Source organism: Pelophylax lessonae (genome assembly GCF_965119305.1).
Source record: "Pelophylax lessonae genome assembly, chromosome: 1".
NCBI classification, from domain to species: Eukaryota; Metazoa; Chordata; class Amphibia; order Anura; family Ranidae; genus Pelophylax; species Pelophylax lessonae.
In genome coordinates this window covers 278,108,590-278,123,435 of record NC_138768.1, presented here as the reverse complement: position 1 = coordinate 278,123,435, position 14,846 = coordinate 278,108,590, and the positions used below count along the sequence as shown (strand labels likewise).

Sequence of the window (14,846 nt, the reverse complement as noted above, 5' to 3'; positions counted from 1 at the left end):
TTTTTTAAGAAAAAAATCCTGCCAGGACCGAAGCTCCCAGCAAGGTATCTAGGTCCTTACTCCTGACTAGACAGAAAAAAACTGATTTGCTGTGGCAGAGAGAGAGAGGATATACCCTCGGGGACTGCCCCTGGGGTGTGGCCAGAGCATTTTATTTCCTGTCTAGTCCTACTCCTGTGGAGGCAACATAAACCCGAAGGTGCTGTATCACCGAGGACTACGTCTGTCAATGAGCGATAGAGAAAGAGACTTTACAATCACTTTAAGATTTAAGTGCAAATGTCTCAGGGCTTTTGAACATCCTCTCCATTTGTAATGAAAGATGTTTGACTTGAGTGTCATCCAGTAATGTTAGTTTCTGTAACCGTTTGCTCTGCTCTATTGGGGTTTGAAAATAAAGAATTTACAAAAAAGAAATGTGCATTTACTTTTTTTTTTTTTCTTAGGAGCCTGTAAAGCAGGGGTCTTCAAACTATGGCCCACCAGTTGTTCAGGAACTACAATTCCAATCATGCCTAGTCATGTCTGTGAATGTCAGAGTTTTACAATGCCTCATGGGATGTGTAGTTCCACAACAGCAGGAGGGCTGTAGTTTGAGGATCCCTGCTGTAAAGCATTACACTGGCAATCCACAAATCGTAGGTGCAATTTCAGGCACCTAGAGACTGTCAGTGAAGCGGTCTGCTCGCATCTCCGATATGGGCAGGCAGATGCTGCAGTCCAGAAAGCTCAATGGACTACAAAACCGCTTACCAGTGCCCTCCCAGTTCACTGAGAATTACAAGCCGCCAGCCGCAAAAGCTGACAGTACTTGTAGGCATTCATTAACAGAACTCTGTGAATAAATGACGTGGCCATGTGGGCCTTTCAAATAGTGGCAGCAGCTGCGGGGAGAAGTTCCCTGGCCCACTGTCACAGGGAAAGGGGCAATCGAGGGGAGAGCTGCAGGAGCAGGAACTTTTTACACCCTAAAAATTGTGGAACATGTTGACATTAAACAGCTTTTTACAGCAGGAGGTAAGGAGTTCCTGGAATACATGTGAAATGTTGCCGACAACTGCTGGTTGCACATGAAAATACGAAAAAAAAAAAAAATCATGTGGAAATTGAAATATTTAACTATAAAAGAAAAATATTTTTAGTTTTTTTTTTTTTTTTATTACCGTGTTTCCCCAAAAATAAGCCCGGTTTTATATTAACTTTGGCACCAAAAGACACAGTAGGGCTTATTTTCAGGGTAGGTCTTATCTCCCTCCCTGTGTGAACCTAGTTAAGTGTTTGTAAAATGCTAGAATCCCCTTTATGACTGTTTTATATAATGTCCAGTGTGATTCTGTATTCTAATAGTGTGAAATACCTTCAGTACAGCGCCGCTCAGCTAATCTCCCGCTCTGCTCTTCTCTCCTTCTCTTCTCATAGCTGTCAATAGTGGATCTCAGCCACTCCTATCAGAGCTGGTCACAGAAGCACCGAGCATTATATTATAATAGTGTGAAATACCTTCGGTACAGCGCCGCTCGGCGCTCAGCTGATTTCCTGCTGCTCTGCAATTCTCTTCTCCCCCCGCTGACAGCTGGGGGTCACGGAAGCGCTGAGCTGTAACAAAGATATTTCACACTATTATAATACAATGCTCGGCACTTCTGTGACGCGCTCTGAACACTGCAGAGGGGGGGCTGAGATTCTCCACTGAGAGCTATGAGAAGAGCAAAGCGGGGAATCAGCTGAGTGCCGAGCGGCGCTGTACCGAAGGTATTTCACACTATTAGATTACAGAAACACACACTGGACATTATATAAAACAGTATAAAAGTGGACTCTAGGATTCTACAAACACTAAACCAGGGCTTATTTTCAGAGTAGGTCTTATTTTCAGGGAAACACGGTATTTAGTTCTGACCAAAACATGAAAAAAGTACAGAAAATATGTTCTAAGTTACTTTTAAAAGGCATTATTCTATTTTTTATTTGTATATATTATTATTATACCACTATTTATATAGGGCCTACAACCTGCACAGTGCTTTACAAAATGGAGGGAGACAGTACAGTTACAATTCAATTTGTGTGAGGGATCACATAGCTCTGCTTGTTAGAGCTTACCCTGAAATTTCATAATTAGTTGTTCATTCTTCGGTAGGACTAGGGCTCTAAATATTGATCTGCGTGCATGCAGTGTACTTTATACCTTGGTATCTTCATCCAGCCTTCCAATCGCACAGAACCGTTTACATCCTTCATCTGCATCCCTGGGGAGTTCATTTTCTCTCTGCAGAAGGCCTCGTTGAAATGTGAAGCATATTCTGCAGGAAGGCCACACGTAGCTGGGAGGCAGGAGGAACACTTTGGGTGACACATGACCTGACATTCTTACAGAAAAACAAACAGAAATGCAGGTTAACAAATCTGCCCAGCAAGTAACTAGATGGGTCCACACACCGAGACAGCTGTCCTCATTAGCATGGTATATGACACAGCAATCTCAAACAAAGAGTGACTTACCTAAACACTTTGCACCTTGTCGCCCAAAGTGTATAGTATCCAAACACACAGAACATTTGGCTGCTCGCATTGTGAGCCCAACATTAAATCTGTGAGGGATATTATGATGCATTCGTTCCTTAAGGCGGCGACTAAACTCTAAAGAAAAAACAAGAAAATAAAGTATAAAAATGCAGGTAAAAAAGCTGCATGCATTTGCAGTTTTACAATAGCTGAAGGTATATTTACATAATCAGTCAGTTTTAATGGGTCAGCTTTTAACTCTGGTTGTGTCTTTCTGTTAAGAACAATTTAATAAGCTTCCTGGCATTATTTGACACTATATAGTCTAAAAGTGTTCAAAAGATCAACATCTCTCTTTTTTCAATATTCTGAATATCTACAAACCCCTTTTAATTACCTTTTTAAAACCAGGTACAGTCAGTCTCAAACACACCCACTATAGGCACCTTCCTTCCTGTCCCTGTTATATACAAAGTTTGACTGGTGATACACAGTACTAGCTGAGATGGCAGACCTATGTACAGGGCTGCCGATAGAAATCACAGGGCCCCATACAGACTACTTGACAGACACAAATACAACATAACTCGCAGAAATAATGCTAAATCTAAAAGATGATACAGAGTTAATAAATCTCTGTGTCTGAATGAGGTCTTGGGGCTCATGCAAATGGGTGCTGTGGTCTGTGAATCAGTGGTTCATTTATGTGGCTTGAGACACCTGGAGCTGTAAAGAACACAAATGAGGGGTCCTAATTTGACAGGCATGGGGGTGCAGGTGTACAGCCCGAACACAGACAGTGGGCATTTGGGGACCACTCACCTGCACACCTGTCCAATTAGGGCCTGATGGCTCCAGCCCAAAGCCCTCCTTCACACAGCCAAAGTACCTGTGGGAATGAATCCCTAATTATATTTTTCAAACATAAAAAAGAGATCTCCCCAGCGATGTGCTGTCACTACTAAGAGGGAATGCATCTTTATCTGGTCTTCTCTATGGTTCCTTGGGCTCCAGTCGTTTGGACAAACTGCGATGATATACGCAAGCGGGTGTCATGGTCACAGCACAGCTCTCTCAATCGATGGAATGTCATCCATTGAGAGTGCAGTGCACATATGCTGGTGCTATCACCGGCTGCTACGTTTAGGAGATATTTACTGTACCTACATGTAAGCCCTATTATAGGCTTACCTGTAGATACAAATTGAAAAATTTAGTTTTTTTTTTTAAACAGATGCAGTTTATTTTTCATAAGACATTACAAGCAAAATAACATAAATGGGTACATAATAAGTACAAATCCGTATATTATTACTCTAGCGATTGCCAGAGTTTGTGGCAACAACTCATGTATGGCAGTATTCACTATAGCCTAAAGGAACATTCATCTTGAGAAACTAATTGTCAGTAGGACTTTACTCCATATTCAGAATGTAAGTAACTCAGGTCACGAGCTTTGTTTTATTTGTTGAAAGCTTAACTGGTAGGGAAGATGGAAAAATAGGTACCAAATCCAAAGAGAAAGAGGAGAATGAAAGAAGAAGGGGGGGGGGGGGGGCAGACCTGGGAATCACAGTGATAGTCCTCTTACCTCAATCCATGTACCCCAGATTTTTGTAAACTTTTTCGGTCAGTTTCGACTCCTTTATGTCAATTTGTTAAGGGTCAGCACCTGGCTCACCAACTCTCTCCATTGCCTAACCATGGGGGCCACCGATGTCTTCCATTTAAGTAGGATAAGTTTCCTTGCATAAAACGTTGCATAGAAAAGAAGGCACTGTTGATGGAAGGAAACCTCCAACCGGGATCCCAGCCCAAGCAGTAAAAAGGTAGGCTCCAGAGGGACCCGTTGTTGCACGAAAACGCTCAGGTCCTCTTTGCGGGGTATAGTATGCACAATGCAAAAATTTCAATTGGATGAACCTATCCCTTGCGGAAATCACCATAGGGATAAATTGTTGTATATCCTCCTCCCAGTCCTCTGCAATTAGACCCGGAATATCCTATTGCTGCGTCTTACATAATTGAGACATCTTAGTGGCCTCCTTCCTGATATCCAGAGATAAAGAGAGGAGAGGATTCTATACGGGCTTTTAAAGATCAAGAAGCGCTCAACTGAGTGTGATTGAAGTGTGACCGGATTTGGAAACTGCGCCCTAACAGCATGGCACAGCTGTAGATAATCTAAAGAACAGTTGATTGGGCAAATTAAATTCCTGCTTTAGCTGGTCAAAAGTCAGTAGAGATCCATCTTTAACAATATGTTTAAGGGTGGTGATACCAAACCTAGCCCATATCACAGGATCTGGAACAGACATCAAGTGTGGGAGGAATGGGTTACCCCACAGTGGAGTGTAGGGTGAGTAGCTATTAGGTTCCCCCATATATTTGGACATCTGCTGCAAAACTCCAATAGTGGAAGACATTGGAGTTGTTATGCCAGGGTTAGACTTAGGGCCACGAAAAACCACATTACTTAGCTCGGCATCGGAGCCTAGCATCGCCGCTTCAGAATTAACCACCGGGATCTCTTTCAGTTGACCAAACCACCTTACAGTCACCAGAACCGCTGCCCAGTAATAATACTGAAAGTTAGGGAGGACTAATCTGTCTTGAGAAATTGTCCGCCAATATGGAGTAAGGAGTTGGTCTATTTTAACAAATAAGTCCATAGGAATCAAAACCAGGGTTTTTCTAAACACATAAAGGAATTTCATAAGAAAGGTAATCTTTATTAGATTCACTCGACCAGCCGGGGTTAGAGGAAGGGACTTTCATATCCCACACCTATGAGAAAGCTGGGTAACAACCAGATGGAGATTAGTGGCTAAAAAGGTGGTATAATCAATAGAAATTTGAATTCCCAAGTATTTAAAGTAATTGAGTAACCACTGACAGTGGCAAATTAATCGGCGGGTTTAGGGGCCCTTGTGCTAGTGGGAACAAAACTGATTTGTCCCAGTTAATATATATACCTGAGAATTCCCCGAATGTGTCCATAAGGTTTAAAGCAGTACTCAAGGAGGGACCAGTATCTTGCAGGAACAACAGCGTCGTCCGCATACAAGGATACCTTTTCAATAATAGAGCCCACTGTTATACCAACCACCTCTCCCGCTTCACGTAAGCGGAAAGCCATTGGTTCAACAGCTAGCGCAAACAATTCTGGTAAAGGGGGCAGCCCTGCCACATCCCTCTAAACAGAGGAAAAAAGGGGCAAAGTAAGCTATTAGTGCAGACTCTGGCTACAGGGTGAGCTTGACCCAGTCTATAAATTTAGGCCCAAACTCAAATTTTTGGAGGACAAGCCAGAGATACCCCCACTCCATGGTGTCAAAGGCCTTCTCTGCGTCCAGAGAGGCCACCACTCCTGAGCCAGAGCCCAATTCCAACCTAGCAATAAGAGTATAACGTTGTAAAGTCATCGAAGGTTGATGTCTGTTCCTTTACCTGGCATAAATACTGACTGATCTCCATGCACTATAATAAGAATGACCGAGTTTAGTCTATATGCAAGGACTTTATTCAGAATTTTAGCATCGGCATGCAATAGAGAGATTGGATGGTAGGAAGAGCAGAAAGCTGGGTCTTTTCCTGGCTTGGGGACCCCACCACTTTGACCGCCTCAGACATAGAAGGGGGGAGGGGGGGTTGAGCCGTTTATCAGTGAGCGCCACGTTTAGTGTCTCATATAAACGTGGGAGGAGAAGGTCAGCATGAGTTTTATAAAATTTGGCAGGTAGGCCATCCACCCCTGGGGTCTTACCAGCTGGCATAGATACCAATGCTTGGTTAATCTCACCTGGTGATATGGGGGCATCTAACTGCTGGCTAACATCACTGCCAAGTACCGGGAAGTCTATCTCTTCCAAGTATTGATTCAGCTGTTCCATGGAGTATTGGGCTGCTGTACAAGGGGGCTGAGTGACAAGTGAATCCCTGCTCTGTCGGGTGTTTCCATCGCCATAAATTGTATACGTCAAAGGCATCTGCCCATTTAGAAAGAATAGATTCTGTAGTGGCATTCGGTATAAGCTTATCCATGCATGGACAGGGGAGTATATAAAAGTACCCAGCTAGGATAACATTTTTGGTGGCATACTGAGCTACAATTTGGATTATTTTTGCTAGCATGGAAACACTAGCCGGAGGAGGTAGATAAAGCCCCACTATAACCATCTCCACTGTATCAATGACAGCGTGTATAATTACATATTTACCCTCGGGTCCAGATGGAGATCCAATAGGTGGAAGTTAAGATTTTTCCTGATCAATATATTGACCCCTCTCGCATGGGTAGAGTAGGTTGCATGGTAGTATTGGCCAACCCACAGTTTTTTAAGACTCAAGATTTTGCTCCCCACCAGGTGGGTTTCACGTAGAATAACGATATGGGGCTGGTATGTTTTGAGGTAATTAAATACTAGTGTGCGCTTTATTTTAGCATTTAGTCCCCGGACGTTCCAGGAAATCAATGTCACAGGAGCCATATATACTTAGCACAATATAAATTGACCTCAGATCTCCAACTGAACCTTGGAATGATCCCAAAGAGAGAGTCCTATATAATGCAGACTTGAGGGCAAGACCTTGCAGTTGGAATGGAAGTCAAGCTTGGGGGGGTCACGACAAGAAGGTCAAGGATGGAGAACGACGATAAGGACATTTAACAGTCAGAGAGGGTGAGGACGACATAGTCTGTTCCTTAAGCTTCTTACTCTAAGATGGATGCTTTTGCCCCCAATTGCATCCCTGATAACTAGAGATGCACCCAAAAGTTTGGCGACCGAAAATGGTGTTTTGGACATTTTTCTGATAATGAATCTGAAAACGCACATGATTTTGCCGTGATTTTTCTGTGCTTATGGTGTGTTTTTCATAGGACATGTGACTCAAAAACTGAATCAAAACGTAACAGGTGCGTTATTGATGCATTCTTACCCCTTTTTTAAGGCATTTTAAAGGGTAGGTGTGTTTTTGGTGTGGGTTTTTAACTGACTAAAAATGCAAACAAGCAAGATTTTTAATACTGCAACGGACCAGTGTGAAGACATACATAGAATTTAAAGGGATGTATTTTTCTTGCGCTAAAGGTGCCCATAATGGCCGACAATAAATTCTTAATAATTTAAATTCATTATATCAATTAAAAAGTCCAATATAATACAATTCTATATATACACATATATATATATATATATATATATATATATATATATATATATTTTTTTTTAAACTGTCATTTTTGGTTTTGGCAAAGTGCATCCTGAATTTTCGTTTGCAGTCACAGCACCAAAATTTCCAAGAGCCTGAACGAAGAGACGTCCCTCAAAGGCCATGTGAATTAAGCATTTTTATACAAGGGTTTTGCAGTCCAGCCCTTTAGTCAAAGTTTTGTTTGCATACGTACTGACATGAAGCACACTCTCACAACTAACGTTTTCAACCATTTGCTCCATGCGTTCAATGAACAAGGGGCCAGCCTCAGCAGTGATTAAATCCCTTTTACTTGTTGACAAGTACATTTTTCACCAGGATTGGGGAAGGGCAGTGCTCTAGAAGGGTTGGCTCTTTGAAGAGAGGTGCATTCTCTACCCAAAAAGTAAGTGTCTAGTAAGGAGGGACACAGCCTGATCTACAGTGGGAATGGACACTTCTGTACAACATTCTTACTAAATGGATAGAAGGCTAATAGTCACTTGAAGGGAGCAAATAGCATTACAGGTGGTTTAAGTCACTATACATCAGACAAAGTATCTGCAGCCACAGGCAAATAAGATATAGAATCTGGAAGAGAGGATGCATGGTTGCAAGCTTGTGTCCTCTGCCGTGAGACCCAGCAAAAAAAATGATGATTTAACCCATAGAGTTTTATACATTTGGAGCTAACAAGGCAAACCAGACATATTCCGCCAACGTCCCTTTACATAACATAAAATCTAAATCATCACCATTGGAACTTTATAGGTGACTATTGTAGACAATCTAACATATCATAAAATGGGATTTTTGACTTACCGTAAAATCCATTTCTCTGATGTTCATGACGGACAAAGCTTCTGGTATGCTTAACCATTTGGTAATCCTACAGGAGGTGGACACTAGGCAGAAAAGAAATTCTGTCTACACAACTGGGCAGTCCCAGGGGGTATACTCCTTCTCTCTGCTATAGCCACTCAGTTTTGGTACAAGCAGTGTCAGGAGAATTACAACTCCACAGAGGGGTGGGTGCTGTGTTCGTCAATGAACATCTGAGAAATGGATTTTACGGTAAGTCAAAAATCCCATTTTCTCTTTTGTTCATTGACAAACACAGCTTCTGGTATTTCTTAACCACTGGGACATTCCAAAACAGTATTAAACATGAGGGAAGGCAACACAATGTCTATATTCAAATGAAAATCAGAGACCACCTTAGGAAGGATTAACAGACAGGAGCGAAGCACCACCTTATCCCTGTGATTTACCAAATAAGGTGAACGACAGGATACGCCACCAGGTCCGACACCCTGCTGCGCAGAGGTGATACCCACCAAAAAGTTTCTCAAAGGGAAAACTTCTGTACCAAATTGAGGTCCCAAGGTGGCAAAGGAGACCACACCAGAGGGACCAGATGACAAACACCCTGAAGATAGGTACGCACCAGAGATGTAGCCAAGGGTCGTTGGAAGAAAACCGCCAAGGCTGACACCTGGCCCTTGATAGTACTCAAGGCAAACTTCTGTTCAGACCCCCGTTGAAGGAACGTCAAGTCCTGCACCACCGAAAAACGGATTCACACCACGCAATGTACGTCTTCCACGTATGATGGTAGATCTTCCAAGAAGTAGATTTCCTAGCTTTTAACAGCGTAGGAATCACTGATTCAGACAATCCCCTATCCTTCAGCACCTGGCTTTCAACAGCCAAGCCGTGAAAGCCAGTGACTGTAAAGCAGGATGGAATATTGGCCCTTGGGACAGCAGATTCTCCCTGAGAGAAAGCCTCCAACGAAAATGTCGGCAACCAGCTGCACCAGATCAGTGTACCAGGCCAGGCCGGGCCAGTCTGGGGCCACTGAAATGACCAGAAACCCATCCACTTCTGCCTCGATCCTGTAGAAGTCTTGGCAGAAGTTTGAGAGGAGGGAATGTGTAAATCAGACGATACTGACCCCACTGGGCCACCAGTGCGTCTGTGGCGTCCACCAGAGGATGCAGTGACCATGCCACTAACCTATGTACCTTACCGTTGAGCCAAGGCGTCAACAGATCCAACTCGGGGATGCCCCACAGGAGAAAAGTGATGAAACACTTCCGTATAAAGAGACCATTCCCCCTGATCTAACCCCTGCCGACTGAGGTAATCCTCCTGTCAATGTTCCACTCCAGGAAAGTGAATGGCAAGGAGGGCCGGAACGAAACGTTCTGCCCACCTGAGAATGCCGTTTACCTACCAAAGCTGCCAGGACACTTCTGTGCCCCCTTGGAGATTGACATAAGCCAAGGCGCTCTGTCCAATGTGTTACGGCATGCACGACGCGTTTCTGAGCATGCACGGGGTCATCTACACCCGGCGCTCTGATGAAAGAGCGCGCCGGGTGTAGATGACCCCGCGCATGCTCAGAAACGCGTCGTGCATGCCGTAACACATTGGACAGATCCCACCATCCCTGTCTGTGAGAGTGCCTCCATCCATCATCCACACCACGTAGCCGCAGACCGGAGCCTCTTGACCGCTCACCGCTGATGTTGTGGGAGGCAGCCGGCTTCCTTTCCTCCCACCGCCATTGTTGGAACTGCACACGGCTTCCTGTGAACAGAGGACACCCTCCAGAGGATGGCTGCAGGATTGTTTGGACAGACACAGCTTTTTACCCTTCACGTCTAGTGAGTGTATATAACCTGCCTTGTTATCTGAAATAAATTGTCTGCACTTAGAGCGCTTCTCCCCTCTTCTTTTTGTCTATACAGATTCTTCCTCCTCATCTGTGGAAGAGCTGCTCAGTGCCTATGGACTTTATCCCTTTAGGATCATCCACATATTTATGGTATCTCATTGTACCTAATTGAATTGTACCATTTCATGTTTATGTTCACTTGTAGTACTATCCCATTTATCGTCTGTGCCTTTTTTCCTCTTTCCTCCCCCCCCCCCCCTCCCTGTCTTCAGCTGCTCATTAGATTTGTTCATCTATCTCTCATATGCTGGAGGTCTTCTTAGCGCTCAGTGTTCTGATTTTTACTGTCCAAAACAAGGGTAGGAAGGATTTTGCCCTGCCGGAGCACCAGGTAAAGAAGCCACCAAATCAGGTACTCTCTCGTACCCTGGCTCAGCTGGATTTGGTTGTCCAGAGACTGCAGATTTTTGACCCATGTGATCATAATCTCCCGTTGCAGGGACCCCGTAAGCAACTGCGCAAACCGGACCGCCTTGAAGGTTGACACCATCAGGCCCAGTACCCGCATACAAGTCCAGAAGGACGACCATCTGCTGGTCAGCAGGTGAAGAACTGCAACCTGCAGTGTCTGAAGTCTATCCAGAGGAAGAAATACTCTCGCTAAGGCCGAGTGCAGACTCAGCCCAAGATAGTCTAGTTTCGTAGAAGGTACCAAGGCTGACTTCCAAAGATTCAGAATCCAGCCAAACTACTTCAGAGTTTGTATGGTGACCTCCAGGTTTTCGGCCAGTGCAGCAGAAGGCTCTGCTTGCAGAAGGAGATCATATAAATAGCCCAGGACCACAATCCCCCGCTGGCATAACAATGCCAGTACCGGGGCCAACACTGTAGTGAGGACACGGGGAGCGGAGGCGAGACCAAATAGTAAGGCCCCAAACTGATAATGTTCCTCTCCCACTGCAAAGCGGGGGAACCGTTGGTGACCGGCACATATTGGAACGTGAAGGTAGGCATCGTTGAGGTCTAAGGAGGCAAGAAATTCCCCCTGATGCAGGGAAGCCACCACTGTGCGAATGGACTTTATCCTGAATTTCTGCACTCGCACAAAGCAGTTCAGCGCCTTGAGGTCCAGAATTGGAAGCACCTTGTCCTCTATCCTGGAACCTGTAAACAGGTTGAGTAAAACCCCCTGAAAAGGTTCCACAATCAGAACTGGGACAATCATCCCTTGAAGAAAAAGATCTTGCACCGCCCCAAAGAGGGACGGGAAGCGGACTAGGGACAGTCGCACGTTGGAAGGAAAGAACCTTTCCGGAGGGCGAGCATGAAACCCGATCTTGTATCCGGATCGTATAACTTTGTGGACCCACTTGTCATGTACCAGGAAAGTCCACAGGTCCGGGAACGAGCCAAGACGTCCCCCCACCCTGATACGGGTGAGGGCGCACCTTCATGCTGAAGGAGCCTTATCTGAGGGTCCGGGGAAGCCCGCTCTCGACTTGCCAGACCAAGCTCACTTGGATCCATCAGAGGAGGCCCCACGAGGCTTAGATCCCTTGACAGTCGATTCTGGGGGACAAAAAAACTTCTTATGAGCTGAAAAGGGAGGGCCCACATCTGCGATGAGGGTCCTTGCCCTTAGTAGCCTATGGAAGAAAGGTACTTTTCCCCCCTGTCAAACCCTTAGTGATGTCATCCAGGGTAGCTCCAAACAGGCCATCTCCTTGCAAAGGAAGAAAATCCAGGGCTTTTTTTTTTTTTTAAAGTATGGCCTGTATGTTAGCCAAGGATCACTGCCAAAACAGAGAGCCGAGCCACTAGGGGAGCCGCATCCAAATATGCAGCACAGATAAACTGCACTCCCTCCTGGCCAGGGTGCAAAAGCTTAGCCCACTTAGAGTTTGCAACTCTTTCTGTCCCTGGGTGGTTACATCACTCCTCCACTTTATCTATGGGAGCCATGGTTGTCACCCTAGGTTGCTCTTTTAATATGGACTCTGAACATGACTGTGTTTTTTTATCTCCATTGCATGGGGGCAATGAGATTGGTAGTTTACAGAAGACAGCTAGGAAGGAAGATATTCTTCTGTAAAGCTTACAAAAAAAACAGTTATAAATAATAGTGCAATAGCACAGAAAGGCTGGGTTCACATCTGTGTGATGCACATGTGCCTTGCCTCACAATATTTTTTTAAGTGCACCATACCAAATTGCATTTTGGGTAGCAAGGTGTGTTGGGGTGCCATTACAAATAATAGCACCACAGTGCACCTGCAAAAACGATGCACATTTTCTTGTGTGTTGTACAAATGTTTACAATTTTGTCTGCAGTCCTGCATTGCACAAGATTGAAAGGAGCCTAAAGGGGTAGAATATTCTGATATTTAGTTGTAGACACATTTCTCACCTTCAGGTGCTGAAGATTCTTTCCTTCTGTTGGACGGAGGAGCAAGCAAACTGACTGCATTTGGTTGATGCTCTGGAGATCTAACTAGAGCAGACATAATTATTTGCTGTCTTGCTGTACCAGGTGTAGATGGAACAGGATGCTCAGCCACCTTGAGATGTGCCGCTGTAGAAGACAGAAACTTTTCAGATGATCATATACAGACTTTAAACTGTAAATGTTCACAGACTGAGGTATGTAATTCAAAATTATTATTAACAGCGAAAATAGCAGTTGATTGAGCAGAACATACATATAGTTTCCCTTCAAGGTGCTGTCTTCTCTTCCTGAAACTGTAACTATAGCCCCATTTTTTTTCCTTTAGCTTTTGATATAGTGGGGAAGGATTGGAATTCATGTCAGGTTTTACAACCTTCAGTGGCTCCATTGGAGAGATTTCATTACCTTCTGTCTGGTAAAAAGCTGTCACAGGAAGCAAGGGGAAATCTCTCTAATAGCAACAGATAGAAGAAGACATTTTCTTTAGTTATTCAGGGGGATTCTAAAATCTTAGTCAGCTTTATTATTTTCTTTTTCTCTGTTGCAGTCTTTTCCCCACAGCAATGGGAAATCTCTTTAACATACCCCCGGGTTAACAGTAAAACGTGACTGGGTTCTTACTTTTCCCCATTTTATCCAGTATTGGGAAAAAAGAATTTAAAAATATCTTTGTATTTTCAGTAAAATCTTTTTTTTTTCTTTAATTCTTTAATAGTTGGGTTTTACTGTCTCCTTCAGGAGGTTGAGACACTTGCAAATAAGAAACAGGCCTGCACCCATATAACCCCACCTCCAACCGCCATGCCTCAGTTTTGTAAGCAAGGAGTAAATAAGGACAATAAAACAAACAGAGGAGCCGGATCTGTGTCTCTCAATGGACTTCAAGAAAGTGTTTTATTTTTTTAAAAATAGAGTTCAAAAAACTGCTGCGCAAATACCGTGTGACATAAAAAATTGCAACACCCACCATTAACTATTCTATAGGGCCTATGCTGAAAAAAAAAAAAAAAAAGATTTTTGTCTTACCGTAAAATCCTTTTCTCTGATGTTCATTGACGGACACAGCGACATATCTTCATTAGTCAAATGGGTTATGCTGCGCTTCCTAGGAGTAGGACACTAGGCAGAAAAGAGTTAACAAAGGTAACAGAACTTTAACTACACCCATGGGGCAGTCCCAGGTGGTATACTCCCACTACCTGCTTTAGGATTCAGTTTAGTAACAAGCAGTGTCAGAAGAATACATAACCCAACTCCACAGAGGGGTGGGTGCTGTGTCCGTCAATGAACATCAGAGAAAAGGATTTTATGGTAAGAAAAAAATCCAGTTTTCTCTTTCGTTCATCGACGGACACAGAGACATATCTTCATTAGTCGAATGGGATGCCCCAAAGCAGTATCAGCATGAGAAGTGTGGGAAACAAACACAGAAAGAAACAATTCTCAACAGGGCTAAACATAGCCAACCAGGTAACCCAGGAGCTCAACAAGGAATCACCTGCCAAAAAAAGTACACCCTCAAGGAGGACTAATCAACAGCGGCCTGCAAACCCTTGCAGCCAAAAGGAGGCATCAGCAGATGCCAACACATCCACCTTATAAAAATTTTGTGAAAATGTGTGCAGACGACCAGGTGGCCGCCTTGCAAACCTGCACCACTGATGCCTGATGACGAAAGTCCCAAGAGGCACTAAGCGCCGACATAAAATACGCCAAAACAGGGAATTAGAATTCCAACCCTTTTTCTTTTTTTTTTTAAAGGTATTTTATTATTAATACAAAGGTAGACATACAACAGCCCAAAAACATGGGCAACAAAGCAGTTTGCAAAAGACAGTCAAATAATAGGAAATACATATACAATGACCACACAATCATTAGCAAATCGAACATAGTAGACCATCTTGAAATTGAGTCAACTAGAAAACCCCTCCCACCCCCCCTCCCAACCATCCGACCCATACATAAACAAAGTAGAATATGAGTACCAGTAGCGAGACAAGAATATAGAAATAG

The 14,846-nt window shown here is 43.9% G+C and overlaps 1 protein-coding gene across 5 annotated transcripts in view; it reads right to left on the bottom strand.

Annotated features, from left to right (window-relative positions):
- Positions 1-14,846, bottom strand: part of CIT (citron rho-interacting serine/threonine kinase) — a 429,539-nt gene that overhangs the window by 89,779 nt on the left and 324,914 nt on the right. For all 5 annotated transcript variants that reach the window (XM_082258872.1, XM_082258873.1, XM_082258874.1 and 2 more), the window contains 3 exons: positions 12,792-12,956; positions 2,503-2,640; positions 2,189-2,369 (listed from right to left, as the gene is read on the bottom strand). In XM_082258872.1, the coding sequence (XP_082114998.1) occupies positions 2,189-2,369; positions 2,503-2,640; positions 12,792-12,956 (484 nt within the window). The remainder of the gene's footprint in view (positions 1-2,188; positions 2,370-2,502; positions 2,641-12,791; positions 12,957-14,846) is intronic.